Source organism: Cydia strobilella, chromosome 14, assembly GCF_947568885.1.
Source record: "Cydia strobilella chromosome 14, ilCydStro3.1, whole genome shotgun sequence".
Lineage (NCBI taxonomy): Eukaryota > Metazoa > Arthropoda > Insecta > Lepidoptera > Tortricidae > Cydia > Cydia strobilella.
In genome coordinates this window covers 11,756,933-11,782,953 of record NC_086054.1, presented here as the reverse complement: position 1 = coordinate 11,782,953, position 26,021 = coordinate 11,756,933, and the positions used below count along the sequence as shown (strand labels likewise).

Below are 26,021 nucleotides of genomic sequence, written 5' to 3'. Positions count from 1 at the left end.
CAGAGGGTCTACCGCGAACCACGTTCGACGTGTTGCCTTCCTGTCACTTACGTACGAATTTACAAGTGCGACAGAGAGGCAACACGTCGAACTTGGTTCGCGGTAGGCACTCAGATTCGCTGTCAAGCGGTGTGTTAGCTGGCATATAACTCCATACATTACAACGGACGAGCGAGTTTTCTTATAAAGCCAAACTGAAATAGACTTTTCCCCTCACTAGCTCGGAAAGCTGCCTTTTATCCTTTAAACGCATACGGGTAAAAACGCATTTTATCCACTACTAATAGTAATTTCACTTTGGATGGAGCGTGTTTAAGAAGCTTTTGACAGATAACAAAACGAGAAACGCTCGTAATAATGGTTCGTTCGATATTAATTATCATAAAAATTTATGGTTTGAGAATTTGATATTTTATACCAAATTTAGCTTTATTGATTTTAAGTCCTTAAAATTCCATAAGAAACATTTGTTTTTTATAATGATGTTGAATATAATTCTGAACGCACAAGTTGAGTCGATGCAATTTCAAAACGCATTCTCAGAAATTTAATGTCAATATTGTCAACTGTCAACTTCAAACATTCTACTTTAAAAATTCTCACCGACTCCGACTCACGTAAAAATATACAACTTCCAGTTTTCTGTTATAATATGGTAAAAAGATGAGTGATTCCAGTGATGAAGATGATCTAACGCCTGTGGATGTTGCACTTTCCTCGCTATAGTGAGGTGAAAAGTTCTGTGTTACACACGGGTGCAAATGTATTTTACTTCTCGTGTGTTGAAACACTCGCGGGTAAAATACAACTTATGTATAACAATAGTTATTTGTGCAACAAGAGAGGAAAGTTGGTTTTTCTTGCGTGTTTATTTTGAGTCCCGAGAAAGCGAAAGATTTTATAGGTAATTGAATCACGAGCGAAGCGAGTGGTTCTAACTTAGAATCTTGAGCGTAGCGAGGGGCTCAAAAACACGAGATGTAAAATAACTTGTGTTGCACCATATAATTTTTCACCTCAGTAGTGAGAACATATTAAAGGTCAAAATGTATTTCGAATTACACAGAATAATAAGAAAGTGCGACTTTCATAGCTCCAGGGAGTGACGAAAGTAGGCTTGTTCGAGCTGCTGAGGTGAAAACGTATAAATATATGTACCGGTTTAACATGAATGAAAAATATTTTATAATAGAATATAAAAAAAAAACGTTTTATCGAATGCGCAACCTTAACCTTTTCCATCCTAAGAAAGCGGCATTTGTCATCAATAGCCACAGAAGTTTTAAATTACACTACAAGTCCGTAACTGATACCACTATGATATTTTATTAAATCGCCTACCAGGTCTAACGTCCAGGCAAACCAGTTAAAAATAAATAAAATAAATAAATATTTGTGGACAATCACATCGACCTAGCCGCAACTAAGCAAAGCTTGTACTATGGGTACTATGCGACGATTTACATACGTATATAGATAAATACATACTTATATAAGTTATATACATAAAAAAGGTCCGTGACTCAGGAACAAATCTGTGTTCATCACACAAATAAATGCCCTTCCGGGATTCGAACCCGGGACCATCGGCTTCATAGGCAGGGTCACTCTCACTGTCACTAGTGTCACTAGTGTCACTACCCACTAGGCTAAAAGAAATACACAAACATTCTCTGAAATACATATGCATTGTTACTGTTAGTATGAATCGCGCGGTCATTTTATATTGGTTTATTTGAGCTTGTTATTCAGCTCCGTGGATTAAGCAAGGGAATACGCCGCCGCCGTCTAGCCATTCATTCATTCAGTATCAAGTTACCGCGCGTCGCGAAAGTACGCGCTCGGACTTAACGAAAAAAAACCTTTTTATTTTATTAGTTTTAATTGTCTGTGGTTTGTGTTTATTAACATGGCGTGCCCTATGAGGTAAATATTTTAATTTGGTAATTTAATACGTTGTATTCTTTTCTGTTAAAAAACATTCCGTAGGTAGGTACGTACAATATTTAAAACAATATATTTTTATTTTAACTACTGATTGTAAATAATTACTTACCTTATTTTATTTTGCATTAAATAAATATATAAATCATTTATTTCAGACCGAGTTGATCTATAGTTTCCGCGCATTGTAAATCCGTACTTTTTAGTATTTGAAGGGACGGAAAGAACATGTCTAGTCCCTTTACTCACTTTAGTAACATTTTGAGTAATTGCGATTTCAAAATTTGGAACTATGTCAACTATGGAACTATGACCTATGTCTAGGTCCATGGGGTCCCAGCGCGCATAAGTTGTTTGCAGAAATCGCGAAGCGTCTGGTTGACGTAACTGGTGACCGAAGAACTGGCGGCTTTCTCGCACAACGTATCAGCATTGCGATACAGCGGGGAAATGCCGCCAGCATCCTTGGTACAATGCCTCAAGGGCCTATTTTAGATTTAAGCTAGTTATTAATTTCGTTTACGTAGTACCACTGTATATATCTTGTATGTCAAAATGTATGTTTATTCCATGACCAGTTTTTTTAACTTAAAAAAAGTTGTGCTACATATATTTTACAGTGGTAGCAAAAGATTTTACTAATAGATCATTAAGAGCTCTACATTATGAGATAAAACTATCATTTTCCGAATAAATAAAGTGACTAGACATATTCTTTCCGTATACCTCATCATCTGTGAAAATTTAATACACCATCTGTGAAAATTTCAACTGTATAGCTATCACGATTCATGAGACATAGCCTGGTGACAGACAGACAGACGGACAGTGGCATCTTAGTAATAGGGTCCCGTTTTTACCCCTAGTAAAGGAAAGAAATAATTTGCAGAGACATAAAAAACGTTGTGGGTAATTTTCAACGGTTTCAAATAACACGCATTCCAAGTAAATTATGTGAAATTGTTTTAATTATTCGTACCTAGACTAGCAGCTTGTTTTAAACTAAATGTGTTTTTAGGTTATAATTATGAAAAAATCATTGATAGTACTTACAAGTCAACAATTTTGCAAAATTTTACGCCGGGCCACTAAATATCCATCCGGCTTTTTTTTTTCAAATTCGGAGTTAAGCTTAAAAAATACGCTATAAGTATTTATTTAATTCAAATTATAAGTACCTAGTTCACATTGTTTTAATTGCTTATGCAAATGTTTCCAAATACATTTATCCATATAAAATTTGAATGGCGCGAGATGATGTAATATTTATTTACTGTGACAGAGTTTTATACTACTATGAAATATCCAATCCGAAGTAATCATATTTTATTCTGATATAAAAATACGTGTTTAATACATTGTTTTCTTCTAACCTAGATATAGCATTGATACACAACTTTAAAGGTCACCGGCATCCACCCAGGTAGCATTTATACGTCATTATGACGTCGCTGACGTCACTTTGCTACTTGGGCAGTACAATCGTTATTTGTTTTACAAGGCAAAGTTGTTGTTTAACCTCTCGTGCTAATATTGAAACCCGAGCAAGCGAAAGATTTCAAAATTAAACCACGAGCGTAGCGAGCTTAAAAAATACGCTATAAGTATTTATTTAATTCAAATTATAAGTACCTAGTTCACATTGTTTTAATTGCTTATGCAAATGTTTCCAAATACATTTATCCATATAAAATTTGAATGGCGCGAGATGATGTAATATTTATTTACTGTGACAGAGTTTTATACTACTATGAAATATCCAATCCGAAGTAATCATATTTTATTCTGATATAAAAATACGTGTTTAATACATTGTTTTCTTCTAACCTAGATATAGCATTGATACACAACTTTAAAGGTCACCGGCATCCACCCAGGTAGCATTTATACGTCATTATGACGTCGCTGACGTCACTTTGCTACTTGGGCAGTACAATCGTTATTTGTTTTACAAGGCAAAGTTGTTGTTTAACCTCTCGTGCTAATATTGAAACCCGAGCAAGCGAAAGATTTCAAAATTAAACCACGAGCGTAGCGAGTGCATTTTAAGCTTGAGCGTTGCGAGGGTTTCAAGGCACGAGGGTTAAACAAATTTTGCCACCTGGTGAAATACAAAATTTTTCACCACGTCCACCCACACCAACACAAGGAAAATACTAACTGTAAAATATCAAACAAAATCGGTTCAAAATGAATTTATTAAATATTTATTATTCAAGATCATCATTTAAAAGTCAATTCTACCAGCCAAGACAACTCAAAATTTGCATTTGATTACTTTGCCTGATTTGCCTCTCATGTGAATAAAATGCAACTTTCTTATCAGTTTTTGAACAATCAAGAGAGCCTTTACCAGGTGGTGTGGTGAAAACAAATTTATCTACCATCGACTTCCTTAGGTGCTAGGATGTATAAGCGTCCATTCATCTCTCCTAAGCGAATCCGCGTCACCTACTAAAGTCTTACAAATTACAATAACGTGGTTTCTTAATATTGCCTGCATGGTATTAGACCACTTTTCCTACATCGTGGAACCAGCCACCCCTCGTACAATAGAGTTAAATTAAATAGATGCATCTATAATAACCCAGCCCCACGCGCCGATCTAATTACTCTAATTAGTGTCAGTAAGCTTTAAAAGCAGACTAAAATACTTTTTGGCTCAACCGACTACCGGCGTTTGTTTCAGGCGAGCCGAACAAGTTCGGATTTAAAATTTAACTTATTCAAAACTAGTGATGGGCAAGCCAAAAAAATACAATACTGGGACGATGTATCCAATATTTATTTCTTATTTCCATAAATTAAAAAAAAAATACAATCGCTTTAAATATTTTCTTACCTAAATACTAAGTTTATGTCAAACATACGCAATCAACTACCGACGAATTGCAAGTCCCATTAGACATGGTAATAAAAAATGTCGAGCAGAATATCTTCGCCGTCGCCACTTGCATGATGAAATATCAGGCAGTATTTCAATTGACGCGCGCATTTTTTGCTGACTGACCGGTCCGGTTCCGTCATTCTTCAACTTTTTACTGAACCGTTATAAGTGCCTAAGTGGACTGAGGGCCTACCTCAAACCACGTTCGACGTGTTACCTCTCTGTCGCCCTTGTAAATTTGTAGGTAAGTGTGACAGGGAGGCAACACGTTGAACGTGGTCCGCGGTAGGCCCTCTGATATTTCTTAGACGGCTTCCTATTAATTATCAGTTTTGCGATGATTGGTTTGTTTCTCGACTAAACTCGCGTGCTAAAAGCATTTTCGTTATCACGTAAGTACTTTTTAATTATACTTGACTTTATTACTACAATTTGCTACAATTTTACAATAAGTTCACGAGAATTCTTACACGAAAACGCTTTAACCGTGAAATGAAAGCATGATACATGAAATGTAGCAATGTCAAAATAAGTGCTACATTTATGACATTTTATAGTCAATAAATGAGAAGCATCATTAAATAGATTTAAATTACTTAACGACACAGAGTGCATTTTGTCACACAAACCTGCAGCAAAGATAGATATAACTCCGTAATAGATAGATACAGTCTAAGAAAAAAACGTGCCTCGAAATCAAGAAAATTTGATTCTCGTTCAGAGGGCGCTACTAGTTTTGGCCTACAGTCGAATAGAGGGCGTTAACGGTTTCGTTTGTTATTTAACAATTTTAACGCATATCAGTAAAAATAATTAATGCAAATAAAAAAAAATCATTTATCCATATTTAAATACATTTTATCGTATTTTAAAAAATATTTATTTTTAGTTTTAAAGTGTGTCGACAGATGGCAGTGAATTTACTGGGGTTACAAAATTTACTATGACAGTACCGCTCTAGTATAAGTTACTCTATGCCTACAGGCATGCGGTCCCAATCCTTGCAAAGTTTATATTTATATGTGACATTTTCAACCAAAAGGTACCACATTGTCGAATGTTGATAAGGTTGATTTTTAATTCAAGCTATATGGAAATAGCGCCTTACTGACAAGCGACAATAAGTCCCCTTTTGGTTGAAAATGGCACATAAAGTACTGACGATTAAGCAGCTACGAGTACATTAGTTATTCTGTGGCAGCTACTCGTACGTGATATTAGCAGAGGGAAGATGGTAATACTAATTATTATCTTCACTAGGGGATTACCGCGAACATCGAAATTTGGAAATTGTCTGTCGTGAAAAAATTCTCGTGTTCCGCAGCCAGTCGTCTTAGCAAAGATAGATATAACTCCGTAATAGATGGATAGTCTAACGAAAAAACGTGCCTCGAAAATCACGAAAATTTGATTCTCGATCAGATGGCGCCACTAGTTTTGGCCTACACTCGTATAGAGGGCGTTGACTGTTTCGTTTGTTATTTATAATTTTAACGCATACCAGTGAAAGAACATGGGTCAAAATCATATAAAAATAATTAATGCAAACAAAAAAATCATTTATCCATATTTAAATACATTTTCAACGCTAAGCTGGGCAAACGAGACGGTGAAGAGCTGAGAGTGGGGCAATTTGGAGTGGGGCGTAGGAATCACCGGGGCCACCTACTGGCTGGTTTCATGGAGAAGGAAGGACTCTATATGATGAACTCCTTCTTCAGGAAACGTGAGCACAGGAAGTGGACCTGGGTGAGCCCTGACGGTGCAACAAGGAATGAGATCGACTTTATCATGTCGACGAAGAAGCAAATATTCAGTGATGTTTCTGTGATCAATTCGGTCAAAACCGGGAGCGATCACCGTATGGTAAGAGGCACACTGAATATTCAATTTAGGCTTGAGAGATCTCGACTGATAAAGTCTACGCTCCGCCCGGCACCGGCCCAGCTCCAAAACCCCGAGAGCTTTCAGCTCGAACTTCAAAACCGGTTCGAATGCCTAGCTAGCGACCTGGACGATTACAACGACGGGTTTGTGGAAGCTGTTCATACGGTCGGGTCCAAGTTCTTCAAGACTCGTCGTACAAGAACCAAGAAACTCTCGGACTCCACTCTCAAGCTCATGGAGGTGAGGCGTGAGATGATTCTGCAGTCGTCAGGTGACGTTTGTCGTTATAGGCAGCTCAACGGACGGATCTCGAAGTCTCTGAAGCGAGATATACGCCGATTCAATACTAACAGTATTGAAGAGGCTATCAAGCGCAACAGAGGCTCGAAGGTGTTTGCCAGAGATCTGTCTATTGGCCAAAGCCAACTGACAAAACTGAAGACCGACGACGGCAGGATCATCTCATCCAAACCTGAGCTCTTGGGAGAAGTCGAGAAGTTCTATGGACAGTTATACACAACAACCCGAGCACCCGTCGTGGATCTAGCTAGAGACCCTAGAGCTAGACTAACTCGACACTATACCGAAGATATCCCGGACGTCAGCCTGTACGAGATTAGTATGGCTCTCAAACAACTTAAGAATGGCAAAGCCCCAGGTGATGACGGAATTACGGCCGAACTCCTGAAGGCGGGTGGTAAACCAGTCCTTAAGGCCCTTCAGACGCTGTTTAGTTCCGTCATGCGCGAAGGAAAAACGCCGCAAGCGTGGAACAGAAGTGTGGTGGTGCTCTTCTTCAAAAAAGGTGATAACACCTTGCTGAAGAATTATAGACCCATCTCACTTCTGAGCCATGTCTACAAGCTGTTTTCGAGAGTCATCACGAACCGTCTCGCACGCAGGTTTGACGACTTCCAGCCTCCCGAACAAGCAGGTTTCCGTAAAGGCTATAGTACCGTAGACCACATACATGCGTTGCGGCAGGTTATACAGAAGACTGAGGAATATAACCTCCCCCTTTGCCTTGCATTTGTGGACTACGAGAAAGCCTTCGATTCGATCGAGACTTGGGCTGTGCTGCAGTCTCTCCAAAGGTGCCAAATCGACTACCGGTATATCGAAGTGCTGAAGTGTCTGTACGAAAACGCCACCATGTCCGTCCGACTACAGGGCCAGAGCTCGAAGCCTATTCCATTGCAGCGGGGAGTCAGACAAGGAGATGTAATCTCCCCAAAGCTGTTCACCGCTGCATTGGAGGATGCCTTTAAGGTTCTGGACTGGAAAGGACGAGGCATCAATGTAAATGGCGAGTACATCACTCACCTTCGGTTTGCCGATGATATCGTAGTCATGGCTGAGACCATGGAGGACCTCAGTGCGATGCTCGCTGATCTCAGCAGAGTATCTGAACGAGTTGGTCTGAAAATGAACATGGACAAGACGAAGATCATGTCTAACGTCCATGTTGTGCCAACTCCCGTATTAATCGGAGGCTCTGCGCTCGAAGTTGTTGACGATTATGTATACCTAGGACAAACAGTCCAGTTAGGTAGGTCCAACTTCGAGAAAGAGGTCACTCGTCGAATCCGACTCGGTTGGGCAGCGTTCGGGAAGCTCCACAGTATCTTTTCGTCCAAATTGTCGCAGTGTCTTAAGTCAAAAGTCTTTGACCAGTGTGTGTTGCCAGTGATGACATACGGATCTGAGACGTGGGCGCTAACGATGGGCCTCATAAGAAGGCTCAAGGTCACGCAAAGGGCAATGGAGAGAGCTATGCTCGGGGTTTCTCTGCGTGATAGAGTCAGAAATGATGATATCCGCAGTAGAACTAGGGTCACCGATATAGCTCGCAGAATTGCAAACCTTAAGTGGCAGTGGGCGGGGCACATTGCTCGCAGAACTGATGGCCGGTGGGGCCGGAAGGTTCTGGAGTGGCGTCCGCGTACCGGAAGACGAACTGCCGGTAGGCCTCCAACGAGATGGAGCGACGACCTGGTGAAAGTCGCGGGAATTCGGTGGTTGCGAGCGGCACAGGATCGGTCGGAGTGGCGAGCCTTGGGGGAGGCCTATGTCCAGCAGTGGACGTCTATCGGCTGACATGATGATGATGATGATGAAATACATTTTATCGTATTTTTATAAATATTTATTTTTAGTTTTAAAGTGTGTCGACAGATGGCAGTGAATTTACTGGGGTTACAAAATTTACTATGACAGTACCGCTCTAGTATAAGTTACTCTATGGTCTTAGTGATCATTGACTCGCAAGTACCTACTTATATTTTTACGACATGATTGGCGCCATCAGCATAATTTTAAGTGATGAAAATTTCAACTGTCTAGCTATCACGGTTCATGAGATACAGCCTACACTCCAGCGGCGGCAGCACGGTACCATTTTTGGGGTTCCGTAGTTTCCGTACCTCAAAAGGAAAAAACGGAACCCTTATAGGATCACTCGTGCGTCTGTCTGTCTGTCCGTCTGTCACAGCCTGTTTTCTCCGAAACTACTGGATCAATTAAGTTGAAATTTGGTATATATATATATGTAAGTTTGTGACCCAAAGACGAACATGTAACGTAAACAAATTAATCTTAAACATGGGGGTAAATGAGAAAATTAAAAAATAAAGTTTTTAAAACTATATCGTGTTACATATCAAATGAAAGAGCTCATTGTAGGAAACTCAATTTTTTTTTTATAATTTTAGAATAAACAATTTAGAAGTTATTCAAGAAAATGGGCAAAAAATTGCCATTTTCCCCTGTTTATCTCCAAAACTACTGGGTCTAAAATTTTGAAAAAAATACACAAAATAGATCTTTACCTATAGATTATACAGGAAACCTATTAGAAATGTGCAGTCAAGCGTGAGTCGGACTTACTTAGTTTTTGATCCGACCCCTACGGGTTTTTACATACATTAAAATACATTGTGTAATGTACGGAACCCTTGGAACGCGAGTCCGACTCGCACTTAGCCGGTTTTTTATAGCCTGTCACTATGCCTGTCACTTTCGCACTTTCGCACTTACATACTTGTTAAACACACGTGACACGACGTGACGTGACGTGACGTGTTGTGTGACGTGACATGCATGGTGACAGGCGAAAAAAATGCTTTCCCTTGCCTTTAATAAAATAATACTTTCCCGAAACCAACTCATTGAATACTGTTCTGTTTTATAGATCAGTGATCGATGAATCAGCGGGGCAAGATGGGGCGTGCCTCGGCAACGAAGCCGGTATGCTGTACGGCGAATATCTCATGCTGGACAAGCTGCTTACAGCCCAGAGGATGCTCAGCGCTGAGGGCTCGAAGACAGTCCACGATGAGCACTTGTTCATCGTTACCCATCAAGGTAGATCACATATTTGTGTTTCCTAGCTGTAATGGGGTGGCTAATGCTGAAGTGATTTTGTGCTTTATGTCGTATATGTCATCTATGATATTTTTAAATTGCCATACTGTACGATGTAGTACTTACTTAAATCTTACTGAACAACTTTTACTATGGGACTAACTGCGAAAACACGATAAAAATTGCCTATTTATTGCTGATGATGTCGACGTCTTCTACACTTACACTTGGACAAACGAAATTGTTTATGCGACTGTGTGTTAAAATCCTAATTTTGTCTCAGTTTTTATTTAAAAAATGTATAGTTCTAATCGTTCAAAGTAGCTCATAGGGACTCCGGCTTGCCAAAACTTTCTAGTTTTTATATTATCAGATGTCAAAGTTGAGCCGGGTGTAGGTAAAGGAAATTGAAAAATAATTGTCATAAAGTTAAATAATTATTATAGGCTTAAAGATTTTTTGGAAGATGAAATGTAATTCTTTTGTAGTTTAGTGTATTTATTGGACATGTCTCATTTTACAATTTTTAATTTAAGCTTGAAATTGACATTATATAGGTATCGATATTTTTGACATCAACTTACAATCGTTTTAAGCATGTATATTATTATTGTATATTTAATTTTAATTTTATAAATTTTGGTAAAATAAAATCAGTTATGGACTTTAGAAATAACTATATATTATATAATACAACTATGAAATTATTAAAAGTTAAATAAGACACTGTCAAATATATTGTACATATATAAATTAATCTTTAGATTTAAGATAATTGCCTTGCCCTACCAGGGCCCATGTGAAACTATTATATGTGTAACACCTGTGTACCATGGATGCAATAAATAAATATGAATATGAATATGAATAAAGATCTAGTACTATTAGTTATTCTGTGACTAAACGGCCTATTTTATTTATGTTAATACACAAGTATTGTAAATGATAATTATGCTTAACTTTTATACACATTTTCGTTACTAGACCGTGAACAGTTTAGAAGGTATAGATATAAGTAAGGTATATTAGAAGCAGACTTTTGTTGCTTGCTTTATCACGTGATAAACATTAGCCTTTTCAACCAATCTTTTCGTTTTAGCGTACGAGCTCTGGTTCAAGCAGATCATCTTCGAGGTGGACTCGGTACGAGCACTGTTGGACGTCGAAGGGCTGGATGAGGGGCACACCATGGATATATTGAAGCGGCTCAACAGAGTCGTCCTCATTCTTAAGGTAACGCACTTTACAATGATAGAGATATTCATTAGGTCCCCGGCAAGCTCGGTTCTCCATACAAACGTAGTTACGCTCTAATTTTAAAACGACCCTAACAGCATTTATACGTCATTATGACGTCAGCGACGTCATTATGACGCCATAATTACGTCATTATGACGTCTCTGACGTCACTTTGTTACCTGGGGAGTAGCTAGTCTGCTCTGAAACTTTGTACTGACAATACAATAGGATAAGGTATATCTATGTCTGTTATTAGTTTATGTAGCTTCAGATACTATATAATTAATAAAATACAGCGAATATAAGTTTTTCATACAAAACTTGTTTTTGCTCTATTTCGTATGTTTTATAAACTGGAGCTATATAAACTCATTACAGACCTAGATACATCTCATGTTATTGTATGTGCAAAGGCATTACAATCCGACACGTAGTTTTTAAATGAGAACGAAACTCTGTTTGTATGAGAAGGTGAAATTCGGCCGAGCTTGCCGGGGACTCTTAAAGACATTAATGAACCGGTCAAGTGCGAGTCGGACTCGCGCACGAAGGGTTCCGTACAATTACGCAAAAAACCTGCCAAGTGCGAGTCGGGCTCGCACACGAAGGGTTCCATACCATTACGTAAAAAACTGCAAAAGAATCACGTTTGTTGTATGGGAGTTCCATTTAAATATTTGTTTTATTCTGTTTTTAATATTTGCTGTTATAGCAGTAACAGAAATATATCATCTGTGAAAATTTCAACTGTGACAGACAGACGGACAGCGGAGTCTCGTTTTACCCTTTGGGTACGGAACCCTAAAAAAGGCGCGGCAAATTGAGACCGTCCTCTTTTTGGAGTTTTTTTAGGTTGATATTTTTTGTCTATGAAGTTTAGTACAGCACGATTATTTGCATAATTGCGAAGTTGCCGGCTTAGATTTCAATTGTATTTCTATTCTTCCCATTATCCTTCATTGACTCCAATGCGTTTGTTAATAAATAAATTTAAGACGCATTTTTGGTCGTTATTATCATGACATGCATTTCATAACCCCTCAGATAATAGTTTATTCGTTGGATGCGTACCGCGATTAAGAGGCATATGTGCCTCAATATTTTACGTTTAACCTCTGCGAATCATTAACTAGTTTACTTATCAAATGATATTGTCGTATTAAAGTACCCTTAATAATAATAATATATCCTCCAGAAACTGATCCAATAACCGACCTTATGTGCGTTCAATCGTGCAATGTTTATTTGAAACCTCAATATCGGCTTTCAAGATACGGGTTCTGACCCCTCGACACGCGACCCGGTACGACGTCACATCACTATCAAGTACTATCAACCACCGACAAGTTCGATTTTTAGGGTTCCGTACCAAAAGGGTAAAAACGGGAGCCTATTACTAAGACTCCTCTGTCTGTCTGTATGTCCGTCTGTCACTAGCCGGGTTAGCACATGATTGGCGCGAGAGTATCTCGCCGCGACATAGACTACCCGTTCCCTTTTAATTCATACAGTTAGTAAAAGACGGGTAGTCTATCTCGCGGCGAGATACTGTCGTATCAATCATGTGCTAGACCTACAGGCTGTTCCTCATAAACCGTGATAGCTAGACAGTTGAAATTTTCACAGATGATGTATTTTTGTTGCCGCTATAACAACAAATACTAAAAAGTACGGAACCCTCGGTGGGCGAGTCCGACTCGCACTTGTCCGGTTTTTTTATCGGTCAGCATTTTTTTTATAATGAATAAATTTTTATTGTTTAATTGTTACATTAAGTATACCAAATAAAATTATGATTAAAACTATAATTAAAAACCGGCCAAGTGCGAGTCTGACTCGCGCACGAAAGGTTCCGTACCATTACGCAAAAAACGGCAAAAAAATCACGTTTATTGTATGGGAGCCCCACTTAAATATTTATTTTATTCTGTTTTTAGTATTTGTTGATATAGCGGCTACAAAACACGGTTCATGAGATACAACCTGCTGACAGACGGACAGACAGACAGCGGAGTCTTAGTAATAGGGTCGCGTTTTTACCCTTTGGGTACGGAACCCTAACAAACTAGAAATAAAATAAGGCTAAATAAATCTAAAATCGGGATGGCGATGGGATGGTCACGGTGTCAGTTTTTCGTCCGCACATCAAATGTGGTGGGCCAGCGATGTCGCGTAGGCATCTACACGTGGCCCATTCCATAGTGCGTGCTCTCAACTCAACCATCGCATGGCCATTTCGCTGGTCCAGCGCTGGGCCATCGTGTAGAGGAGCCATAAAGTTTGGAAGAAAAAGGATCGGCCCCTCATACAAATTTTGGATTTCACGCCTTTTTCTACTGACAACGTTGGCTTACCAGAGTATAATATTACCTAAGTTATCTCTTTTGTAACATTGCAAATATTACAATTGAATTAAATAAATAGACATACCTGAAACAAATTATTAAATATAAATAAATTGCATTGGATAAAAGACTATTTCTCCTATTTTATGTTAATGAACAGATTATCATAATACGGCGATATTTTAACCGGTTAGTACCAGAGTGTGATCCAGTTTGTTTTGATTTCATTAGTTATTATCATCCTACATAGCCTACATTACCTACATATATCTATATTATGAATGATATGTAGTATATACGTAAATATATTTAACATACACATACAAAACTATCTATCTATTTATAAGTAACTAGCGACCCGCCCCGGCTCCGCACGGGTAGTTCAACTAATTTACACAAAACCTTTACAAATTATACATATATGTACCTTCGTCTTGAATCACTCTATCTGTTAATCAAAATCCGTTGCGTAGTTTTAAAGATCTAAGCATAATAGGGACAGACGGACGGACAGACAGCGGAAAGCAACTTTGTTTGTTTTATACTATGTAGTGATAGGGATATACTACCCAATTCTTAAACTGATCTTCATAATCAATTTAGTGCTTTCGTAACCCTTATTGCAAAGGTAATAAGGTTCAAAATGGTCAGTTAAGAGAGTTGCTGTTAGTACCTGCCTTCATACAACCATAGAGTTACTTATACTAGAGCGGTACTGTCATAGTAAATTTTGTAACCCCAGTAAATTCACTGCCATCTGTCGACACACTTTGAAACTAAAAATGAAGATTTATAAAAATATGATATATATTTAAATATAGATAAATGATTTTTTTTATTTGCATTAAATATTTTTATGATTTTGACCCATGTTCTTTCACTGATATGCGTTAAAATTGTTAAATAACAAGCGAAACCATAGACGCCATCTATACGACAATAGGCCAAAAATAGTAGCGCCCTCTGAACGAGAATCAAATTTTCTTGATTTTCGAGGCACGTTTTTTCCTTAGACTGTATCCATCTATTACGGAGTTTTTTCTATCTTTGATACAACCCTTAAACGCTTAGTGATGGATGCAACCTACACGACAAACACATTTAATTTTATGCATAATTAATTAGATAAAATCGATTTGTTCCTGTATAATTATTTCCATAGTAATATAATACATTTTCCGATTTTTTTATTCAAATTTGCGCAGTATTTAAGTTTTAAAAATTTTCACTTCTTTTAAGACGAAATGGCGGAAAATTTGGAAAAAAGCCAAAAGTTGATAATTTTTAGTATATGATTTAAGCGGTGACAGGTTTTTTTTCGGGCTTTGTAATTTTATTATAGGTATATCACAAATAGTGTAAATTTCTGATGGTATTGAGATTTTTCATATATCTTTTACCAATAATTGTATATTTACATAAATTGTGATTTACCCTATGTAACTCCTAACACTGATTCAGCAGTGAAAATCGATATTTTAATTTTATTTATATTTTTTCCCAGAATCAGTAAACAATTAGGTACGTAGCACATATATTAATTTCGTTCAAAAAGAAAAAAACATGCATTTAAGGGTTAAGGCACACCGGGCCTGCCTCCATCGCTCTTGCTTATTCGAGCAGATAAAGAAATTACGATTTTCGTTTTTCGCAGTCGGGCCTCAGAAGTCAGGACCGCGAGGTTTGTGCCCGCGCGTATTCAAGAAGTTATTAAATTCCTACACTTACACTATCCTGAAAATATATCACCCAGTCGATCCTTATCGTTCATCGCCCCCAAAGCTAACGCAGCGTCTTATGTAACCGAACAACTCGCAAACGCGAAGCGGCGCGGCGAGCCCACGGCGTTCGCGTTCGCAACGAGATCGCCCACGTAGGACACTTCTGTAGGTATCAAAGGATTGATTCACCCCGCGCCGCATCGCTTCGCTTCTCGTTCGCGTGTTGTTCGCCTACGGAGTACGCTGCGGAAGAGCGTTTTCCCATTGTCCGATGACATCAGGCCGCGGGGGCTCGCCCGGGCGCCGTCTTTAGCGGTCACGCACACTACAACAAGCATTATGCGTACACATATATACGCACAAAAAGTACACAAACAAATATTGTCGGTCCGACAGCTGACGGAAGCTCCGACATAGCTGAATTTATCGGAAGCGCCTTTCCGATATCGGATGTCGGTATGTTACCGTGAAAACGCCTTTTTCTCAGTTAAAACGAGTTTTAATTTAATTTAATTTTTAATCATTTAATCCAGATAACATTGATCCATAATTAAAACATACAAAACATTTGCAATAAAAATAAAAATAAATAAGATTAAGTATAAAAGATAGATCCATTAAAATTAAAATTAAATTGACTAAGCATTTGATAATTGAATGATAAAATATAAAAGATCTTGACAATTAATTGATGGGTAATAATATATTAATTGATTATTAAAAAGATAAAAAATTTAAAACTATAAAATTGAAATTAAGATATATTATTAGTTTTCCGAGACGCTTTGGTCCAAGCGGGTTTTCACTAGTTAAAGGGCGTTTTGCCTTGGTGAAAGCTTGTATTAGGATTTTTCACTTGAAATTAGTTTTCGCAAAGTGCCTTGTTGAAATATAGTTTTGACTAATTAAAAACCTTACTTTTTGGTTTCCAGCTCCTGGTGGACCAGGTAATGATCCTGGAGACGATGACGCCGCTGGACTTTATGGACTTCAGGCACTACCTGCGGCCAGCGTCAGGTTTTCAGAGTCTGCAGTTCCGTCTACTAGAGAACAAGGTAATTAACTGTCTCGGCCACTATTCATTATGTCATGTGGAGTTGTTCACCAATATACTAATTTACGAATACTATTCTTTTGATTTTTCTGACTATTCAAACATTCAAAGAATTTATTTGCATAGAACACAGTTATAAGAAGGTGAAGTTACAAGATAAAATAAATCCGTGCATTCAATTTGCATGCAGGCGTGCAAATATTGTAAAAAACTTATATTTTATTTAAATAAAATGTAATGTAATGTATGTAGTCATTACGAGTATCATAATCTTCGTTTTGTGTCTGCTTTTTGCCACGCCTCATGACTCATGAGATTCAAGATTATAATAAACTGATTTATTGGTAGCAAAAATATCTAAACTAGTAGCTCTGAGCTGTAGACCTCTCGTTAAGCTTAGAAATTGTATAAGTGAAAAATATATTAATATATATATATTTTTTTCTTTAATATATGACATCTATTACAGTTTTTGAAAAATACTTAGTTCGTTGAGTCGTTATTACAGTGAACTCTCAATGATTTTTTCTTAACTATATACGACATAGACGCTATCAAATTGGCGCATAAGCCCAATTCCGCATTTTTTTTAAATTCCAAAAACTTGATCGGCAAAAAAATATATTATAGAATCTGGTCACAAAGTTTCACGAGAATCGGTTAAGAATTGCAACCTGTAGAGGAGAACATCCGGACATACGAAAGCAAAATTCCCGAGTTAAAACGGAGACCTTGTCAATTACATGATGGCGAGGTAGGTTGAGGGCTACCTCGCCATCATGGCCAGATCGTGGGTTCATCTTGTTACAGTCTGCTGTATACTTGCATAGCATCGCAGTAGTATCGCACTTTATATATCTATAAAAATAAAAGATAATAAAAAACGTTTTACTCGCATTGACGTATGCATTATGATAATATTGTTATTCATTTGCATATATCTGTGGATGAATATACGAATGTTTTGATATGCCTTCAGCAGATATTCCGTTGCAAGTTTACTTGCCAAGATAATTTATTCTGTTGCTACCAAGTCGTTGGTTGGCGAACGAATATTTATTTAGGTATATTTCTTTGATTCCAGCTTGGCCTGAAGCAAGCGCTACGCGTGAAGTACAATCAGAACTACCAGTCAGTCTTCGGAGACAACCCCGAAGCAATGGAACAACTACACAAGTAAACCAATACTATTAATATTATTAAATTTTGACCACTAGTTTCCTTTTGACTGGATGATTGGCTATCATTGTCTTACTATTCTGGATTGGCGATACATTAAATATGCTTAATGCGGCAATGGGCCGAAAGGTCCGATGCAAATTATGAGTGCCCATCCTTAGTTTAGAAGATTTTGCAGGTCTTCATTTAGGGCACCCGCCGAGACATAAGCATACTTACTCAATCGCCTAATAATGTCCCTTTCTGACTTAGCAGCAGTTAAGAATTGGTGCTACATCACTACATCAGTATTGCTTCTTAATTGGTGGTATGGCACGAATGTGCGAGTGCGCCCTGCTGCCACCCATTTTCTCAATCAGAAAGACATCGTTTAGCCGTAAAGACAGTTTAATTGGTTCAGTTAAATATTTCTTTGAATGTGTCTTTCAGGTCTGAACAAGAGCCAGCACTACTGGCGCTGATCGAGCGCTGGCTGGAGCGCACGCCCGGCCTCGACGCCCACGGGTTCAATTTCTGGGGGAAGTTCCAGGCCACTGTCGACAACATGATTAAAGAGGACATCGTTGCTGCTATGGTGAGTGACTTGTACCATAGAGAAATAAATAACCCTAGTGTTCACTCTATACAACTGGTTATTAAGTAGCCCGAAAACTTGACATACTGAAGGCGTGACGACTAGGAGCGGACGGGAGGCGTGATTGCCCATTGTAAAACTTGGTATTCACGCCTGGATGAATGGAAAATTTAGCTAGATATGGGCTCATGTTTACGTGTCCACGACTACTTTGTTTGTACCCTGTTTTCAAGCCACCGTTAATATAAAATCATAACCAATTATTTTCAGGAAGAACCTAACGAGGTGGTCCGTCACCACCGCCTGCAGGACGCGGAGAACCGCCGCGAGATCTACCGATCCATCTTCGATCCGTCCGTGCACGATGCTCTACGATCTCGGGGGGAGAGACGGTCAGTAAAATCTTTACTTCATGGGTCCAGTTGGCCGTCCTCTTAGGAACAGTAAGGGCCTTCCTCCTACTCCTTCAAGGAAGTCCAACTGACCATGGACAGGGAACCTCATATAGTTCGCTGAATGAATAGGGTCTGCGCAGGACCGCAGTTTGTGACAATCCAGACTAGCGACGTGTTCAGGACACAAAATGATAATAAGGACTTGAAATCTTACTTTTAATAATTACAGACATGACGAGACATATCTATAATAATTCAATGTTTTTAAGAATAATAATAACTGCATCAATAAATTGCTCTGATATTTAGATTAAAGTAATATTTAAAACTTGACAATTTAAAAGTGCTTGTTGCTAGGCCTATTTGAATAAAGAATATATTGAATTGAATTTAATTTAATTTAATTAAAGTAGGTACCTAGTGTACATAAGAGCTCTAGTAACAAGTACTTAGTTACAAGCTGGGACAAGGCTGGGAGATGATGATGACCTAGTTCATATTCATATTTAAATTATTAATAATTCACAAATGTGTTCAATAAAATTACAAAAATAAAACTACAATATTTTACATACATTTCCAATATTTAAATAATGTCATAAAAGGCGTTGTAAATTAGCCATTTTTTTTAAATGAATTATCATTTGATATAGTGTTTTTTTTTTTAGGAATAGCATTATAGATTTTTGGGCTTATTATAGCATAGGTCGTTTGGGTAATTTGGTTAGTCTGAATCTGGATGTTTCGAGTATACCTCTGTTCCTGTTTCTTAATCATCTTAGGTTACCCGCCCCGAGGGAAAATGCGTCTATGTTGGTTCTTACGTACTACACGATGTTGATAATGAACTGCGATGGTAATAACATTATTCACAATGATATAAATAGTTGTCGAGCTGGTGAGCCTGGAAGGGTGTTGGCTATTATTCTTACAGCTCGTTTCTGCAGCACGATGACGCGACGCCAGTCAGCGGCGACCCCAAAATTCGAGACCTCCCCAGAATTCATAAGAGACGAATATTTATCCTACATATATTTAATGGGACAATTCGTTATTTTAGACTGTCCCACAAAGCGCTACAAGGCGCCATCATGATCACGTTTTACCGCGACGAGCCTCGCTTCTCGCAGCCGCATCAGCTTCTGACACTGCTGATGGACATGGACAGTCTTATCACCAAGTGGCGATGTAAGTGTTAATACAATAATACATACATATTATCCATATTGTCTCACAAGGAACTACGAGCCTTACAGGGTTCAATTATAGGATTATCCCACCACGACGATTCCAACGATTGTTACTTGATATAGAAAATGCTAAACCGAAACTTAAATAAAGCTACATTTATACTTTTCAATTGGCGTTTATCGATAAGCAAATTTCATCTTAACTACAGCCCCTCTTTCTCTCCACGAATCTACCGGGGTTTTCAACCAACCTTTCTTTGTCTGTGATCTTATCTTCCCGTTGTTTTCTATAAAAACTGTTTCTTTTATTGCAGACAACCACGTGATAATGGTACAGCGTATGATAGGGTCGCAGCAGCTTGGCACGGGTGGTTCTTCAGGCTACCAGTACCTCCGCTCCACGCTCAGGTAAGTTTACCTTCTCTTAGATACCTCCGTTTTGCGTTGGATGACTAGTCAGAAAATAGCTCGAGTTCTGATTTACTAAACGATAAGTTTTTTGCCAACCCATTGTTTTATCACAGAGTTCCTATGGCCAACTCCCGTGTCCATCATCATATCAACTCGATGGTACCAAAATATGTATTACATTGTCACCCAACTTACAAATTTATGTAAAGTTTCAGCTCAATCGAATATAATGGGAAGTGGGTCTAATTTAGCTTTCAAGATTTGACCCGAGCATACTTATTGTTCTTTTCCGACTTTCGATTTTAAACCTCACTTGTTCATTTTTCGACAGCGACCGCTACAAAGTATTTCTGGACCTCTTCAACCTATCAACATTCCTACTTCCTCGCTCTCTCATCCCACCTCTGGACGACGGTATGAAGCGCAGCCTCAACTTGGCCTGGGGACAGGCTAATGGCAACGGAAACGACGACCAGAACGGCCTTGAAGAAACCTTCAAGTCTTTATAGGGGTAGCCCTGTATAAGTAGGTTAAGTTTTTAGATTGAAACCTTGGTAAGGCTACAAGGACAGCTCCAGTGTGGGCCTAAATTAACATCTTAGTTAACCTAATGGGTAAGCAATTTAATCGGGAAAGGCCATGACCATGCTTTGTGTATAAGTACTTATATAGCCCGTCGACCAACAATGTTGGGTCTACAGTGTGGTACCCAACCTAGTACCTGTACCTGGTATCCAAAGTACCTGGTAACCAACAGTGTTCCTGAACCTCTTCAACCTACCCATGTTCTTCCTGGCGCGCTCTCTTTTCAAGTCTTTATTATAGGAGTAAATCCTAGTTGAGTAGGATACGTTTTTTATTAATAAATGACTTCGTAAGGTTACAAATAATCAGCCAGGAAAGGCTATGACCACCATTTGGGGCAATAAAAACATTTGAAGATGAAGATCGGCAAAAACCCCAAAAGCTCTTTTAGGTATAACCCAAGATAAAGTAAGTTTTTAGACATTTTTATGGTATTTTTATTGCCTGTCACATAGAAAACAAAAGGTACCTGAGTACGAGGCACGAGCTCATCATTATAGAGTAGAGTTGTAATAGTTATTTGTGCAACAAGAGAGGAAAGTTGGTTTTTCTTGCGAGTGTTTATTTTAGGTCCCGAAAAAGCGAAAGATTTTAAATTTGAATCACGAGCGAAGCGAGTGATCTAAGTTAGAATCTTGAGCGTAGCGAGGGACTCAAAAACACAAGATGTAAAATAACTTTGCTCTCGTGTTGCACACATAATTTTTCACCTCAGTAGTGAGAACATATTAAAGGTTAAAATGTATTTCGAATTACAAAGAATAATACAGAAAAAAGAACGAATTTGTAATAGAAGTATGAAGTGGCAGTTCATGGCCTTCAGTTCACTAAATGAAAAAGCTACTTTGTTTCACTCCCTGGAGTGAGGAAAGTCGCACTTTCCTCACTCCAGGGAGTGACGAAAGTAGGCTTGTTCGAGCTGCTGAGGTGAAAAATAATTCACCAAATCGCGTTTAAGTAGTAGTCCAATGAGTAATTTAGAAGACTTAGAGATGATGAGTCGCAATAGTTTAACAAAGTAAAAAACATTATATGCGGCTAACTATCTTATTATCATATATTATAGGTATGTAATTTTCATATATCATTATTTAATAAAATCAAGTATAATGCATTTAAAATACATTATTCTCCAGTGTTACAATAATCTTAAGTTTAAATAATGATTAATCTTAATTTTGTTATTTTAGTATATTTTACATAATAAACACCATTTCTTATTCTTATGACTTTATTTACAAACCAATTAACAAAATCGTCATCTTATCTAAGTTACAAAAAGGTATCTTATGCCGCAATTATCCCTATATATCATTGCATTGGTCGTCGACTCCAACAATGCCTAAGCTTTACTTTAATAAAACCAAATATAATCATTGATAATTAGATCACAAGGTACCTTTTTACAAGCACAATCTCACTTATCAACGCCAAATCTGTACTGAACCCTATGTTTGTACACCTCACCAGGTTTCAGAATAGGGCTAGGGAAGTTAGGATGGTTGATGGCATCGGGATAATTCTGTGTTTCGAGGCAGAAGCCAGCATGGCGCCGGTAGCCGGTGCCTCCTCTACCAGGTAGAGGGAGTTCAGGCGGGTGAGGGAGGTAGTAGCCAGTGTAGAACTGCAGGCCGGGCTGGTTGCTGTACACTTCGAGGGAGCGGCCTGAAGGCGGGTGGTTCATGCGCGCGACGAAGTTTAGCGTCTGAAAATTGAATTAAGGATTTTGGGTTAAGAGAACTTGTCTTATATTTTTACTACTCTATTGAACTATTCAAGACTTATGATTCTTATGAACACTATAAATTACCTACAGGATGTAACAGGAATAGTGGGGATCCGTTTAAGGGCATGTTCCGTGTCGTCTTCTGATTAGGACAAAGGCAAAAAAATTTTCGCGTCTATACATTTTTTTTTTCTACTTTTTTCTAACTAGGGCGCATAGCCAGCGTGCCAATCGTGCGTATCGTAGTCATCTCTCTCTAATACTCTTCCCCACTAGTGTGACAGTGACAGTTGCGTTTCTTTCGCTACGGATCGTTAACGATTGCACGTTGGCTACGCACCCATACCGAAACCGAATATCCCAAACGGATCCCCAGTATTTTGTTACATTCTGTATACAAACTCTCCGTAACTATTTATCTTGAGTTTATATCAAGATTTTGTAAGTCTACTAAGTTTAGTTTGTAGGTACCTTTTCCTCAATAAATGATCGGACCTAATATCATCCCTAAAGGTTGTCTTCATTATATTTAATTGTGCCCATAGGCTGGGGGAAAATGTGTAAATATATCTACAAAATTCCGGTATCATCAATCGCAAACCATACCTAGCTAGATAGAATAATCGCAAGAAGACATTTCAATATACCTTTTCGTTATAGTTTGTAACACAGAAGTTGTGATGGAAGATGGGCCCAGCGTTTCTGATGAGGTCACCCAACCGCTTGGGTGTGCGAAGATCAAAGGGAGTGCCACCAACGGCAATGAACTCGCCGTTTGGCACGAAGTCCTCGTCTCCATCGGTTATCCTGGGAAAGAGGTTTTAACAGTTTTCTTAATTATTTGGTCAAAGTAGTCTCTGGTTTACACAAAATTCTAATTTATCTTTTCGATTTCCGTCCAAACTGTCATGATGATGAGAAGTTTCTTGGGGAAACAAACAAGACTGACCAGAAATTATCTCCTTAACTTTGAATACTGAAACAAGCCTACAAACACTTGTAATTGGAAGCATGTAAGTATTGTAAGTGGAGATTGAAGAGCCTTCAATCCATTGTGAAGCCGTGTTTGTAGAAAAATCGACGAATTTCATATACCTACGTAAACGCCAATTATCTTACGCCAATATTCGCTTAGTTCTGGATTTTAATGAAGAAGTTTATTTAAGAACAAGAATAATTTATTCACAATAGAAAACAATTTTACAGACACATGGATACAGTGGATCCCAAACTAGGCTATATGCCTGTGACTTGGGCTTGGGTTTAATTTGGGATTCGCAAAACGGGTGTTGATTTTTACGAGTGACCCCGCCAACTCAAATGCTGATGACGTGAGTATAAAATAATAAAAATACCTTGTTACTTACTTGTCCGAATTAATCAAAGCAATGTGCTCATACAGCGCCTCAGCGCCCGCATCGTGCCCTCCTAGGTTAAAATACGCGTGGTTGCCCAAATTTACAATAGTCTTCTTGCTGGTGGTGGCAATGAATTCCTGGTGGAGGATCATGTCTTCGGTGACCTCGTAGATGATGGTGGTGATTAAGTCTCCGGGGAAACCTTCTTCGCCATCTTTGGATAAGTAGCTGAACACGACTCGGTTGCCGTCGATCTCTACATTCCAGTTTTTCTGAAACAAATGGTGGTGAATGGTGAATTATATAGCACTAAGTACCAATCTGGTGAATATGGTAGCCGGTGCTCGTAGCGTGAGTCATTCAATTACAAGAAGAAGAATAGCTTAATTACAAATGTCAGCGCCATGGCGCAAACGGGTGAACACAGATACGATCGTTATAAATTAGCCTCAGCCTCACCTTATTGAAACCCTCATAGCCTCCATGTAAGAAGTGTCTCCCGAAATTCTGCGCGACATGGTACGTTTGGCCGTCCAGTTGAAACCGAGCGTCCCTGATGCGGTTGATAACTCGCCCAACTGGCGCTCCAAGCAGGGTAGGTGTGTTGATCTTCGCGTAGCTCTCAATGTCGTCGTACCCGAGGCATACGTCGGCGACTATGCCTTTTTTGTCGGGTATCTGAAATTATGAAGCTGATTATTTATATTTTACAAGCTTTTATTTAAGTAACGTGCAATGTATGTAAGTAACTATGTTTGTAAGGGTCAAATCTTGCAAATTAAATTAGATCTACTTCCCGATTTCTGATGAAGCTGAAAATTTGCATGCATAAGCAACCTAACTGTTTGCTAAAATTGTCTCGATGAGTATTACTTGCCTGTGTAAAGTACAGTCAGCGATAAAAGCTTGTATCAAAAATGATTTTTTTGTCAAAAACTTCAAGTTCTTTATTTGCATTCATATTGTACGTAACTTATTTATATAGACTGTCATTCATCAAGATGCTGTCAGCTGTGTAGAGCTGATAATTAAAAGCATAAATGTACTAGTCATTTCAAACTTAACTCAAAGCTATATGGCCTATTATATAGGTAGATTACTCAAACTTATAGTTGGCAGTTTTGATATTATTAAAAGTTACTGTTAATTTACTTATTTTATACTCTAATGCAACCTCAACTCGTATTTATGTAATCACTGACCGGTACCGCATCTGCTTCATATTATTCTTAAACGAGTCCACTACTACTACAGTAAGTACCTAGCTACTAAAATATCCCTATTTAATACTCACATGGATGGAATATACCGCGGCTCCATAAGAGATGACGGACACGGACATTCCGGAATCAGTGTCCCACTGGAACTGTCGAACTTTCTCGCTCCCCAGGGTCCTAGGGGCATACTCACGGAGACGGACCATGTTTACTAAAACAATTACATATGTAAGTACCTAAGTAAATACATTTCTGTGTGTTCAATTTGTGATCTTTTCACGTTTGTTTCACGTTCATTGACTAATCATGACGTCGTTGGGACGCGCCACTAAAATTCTGTACAATCTTGTAACGTCTAATTTTTGCAAAGAAATAAATGCTATCAAATGTGATAAGCGCGGCCATCAAAGAAAATTGTCGATTTCCCTAAATTTCGGTTTGATAAGTGATAACTGATAACCTTTTGTCATGACAAATTATGAATTAAATATTCAGTAAATAATACCGTCGATAAGCGACGGCTGACGTCAGTGCTTAAAATATGATGTTATTTGCTTTGTCTTGTTTATTTCTATAATTTACAGTAATTTAATAATAGTACATTACTACAGAGGCCGTGAAAATAAAAAAAAATATAAAAATACAATGTATTATGTCATAATCATATTAGCTGTGCTCGCAACTCGGCCCGCAAGGGATTCGATCCGTCATTTTGCAGCGTAGATCTGATAACGATATTGCAGATATATAATACACTGGCTAATACTATTAAGTAGCCGGCAGTAATGGACTTAAAGAAAAAATAAAATAAACATACCAGTCGTGCGTTCTTACGGAGGTCCCGCGAAATAATGGTCTCAGGATGTGATTTAGTATGGTGCTCTTATCAACATGGTAGACCCCTGGCCTTAACCTAACCGATATGCATAAATATAAATACGCTATC

The 26,021-nt window shown here is 38.3% G+C and overlaps 3 protein-coding genes across 3 annotated transcripts in view; 1 reads left to right on the top strand and 2 right to left on the bottom strand.

Moving 5' to 3' along the window:
- LOC134747270 (cathepsin O-like) overlaps positions 1-26,021 on the bottom strand; it is a 160,054-nt gene that overhangs the window by 93,866 nt on the left and 40,167 nt on the right. The window lies entirely within an intron of this gene.
- On the top strand, positions 1,818-21,996 carry LOC134747218 (tryptophan 2,3-dioxygenase). The gene is made up of 10 exons (XM_063681816.1): positions 1,818-1,926; positions 9,909-10,081; positions 11,181-11,314; positions 16,319-16,441; positions 17,525-17,616; positions 18,049-18,193; positions 18,464-18,585; positions 19,649-19,776; positions 20,093-20,186; positions 20,521-21,996. Exons 1-10 carry the CDS (start codon positions 1,910-1,912, stop codon positions 20,696-20,698), a joined length of 1,206 nt encoding a protein of 401 aa, XP_063537886.1. The 5' UTR covers positions 1,818-1,909; the 3' UTR covers positions 20,699-21,996.
- Positions 21,585-26,002, bottom strand: LOC134747219 (galactose mutarotase-like). The gene is made up of 6 exons (XM_063681817.1): positions 25,893-26,002; positions 25,153-25,286; positions 24,318-24,536; positions 23,868-24,130; positions 23,148-23,307; positions 21,585-22,479 (listed from the first exon to the last, which is right to left on the bottom strand). The coding sequence occupies exons 2-6, from the start codon at positions 25,279-25,281 to the stop codon at positions 22,192-22,194; spliced, it is 1,059 nt and encodes a 352-aa protein (XP_063537887.1). The 5' UTR covers positions 25,282-25,286; positions 25,893-26,002; the 3' UTR covers positions 21,585-22,191.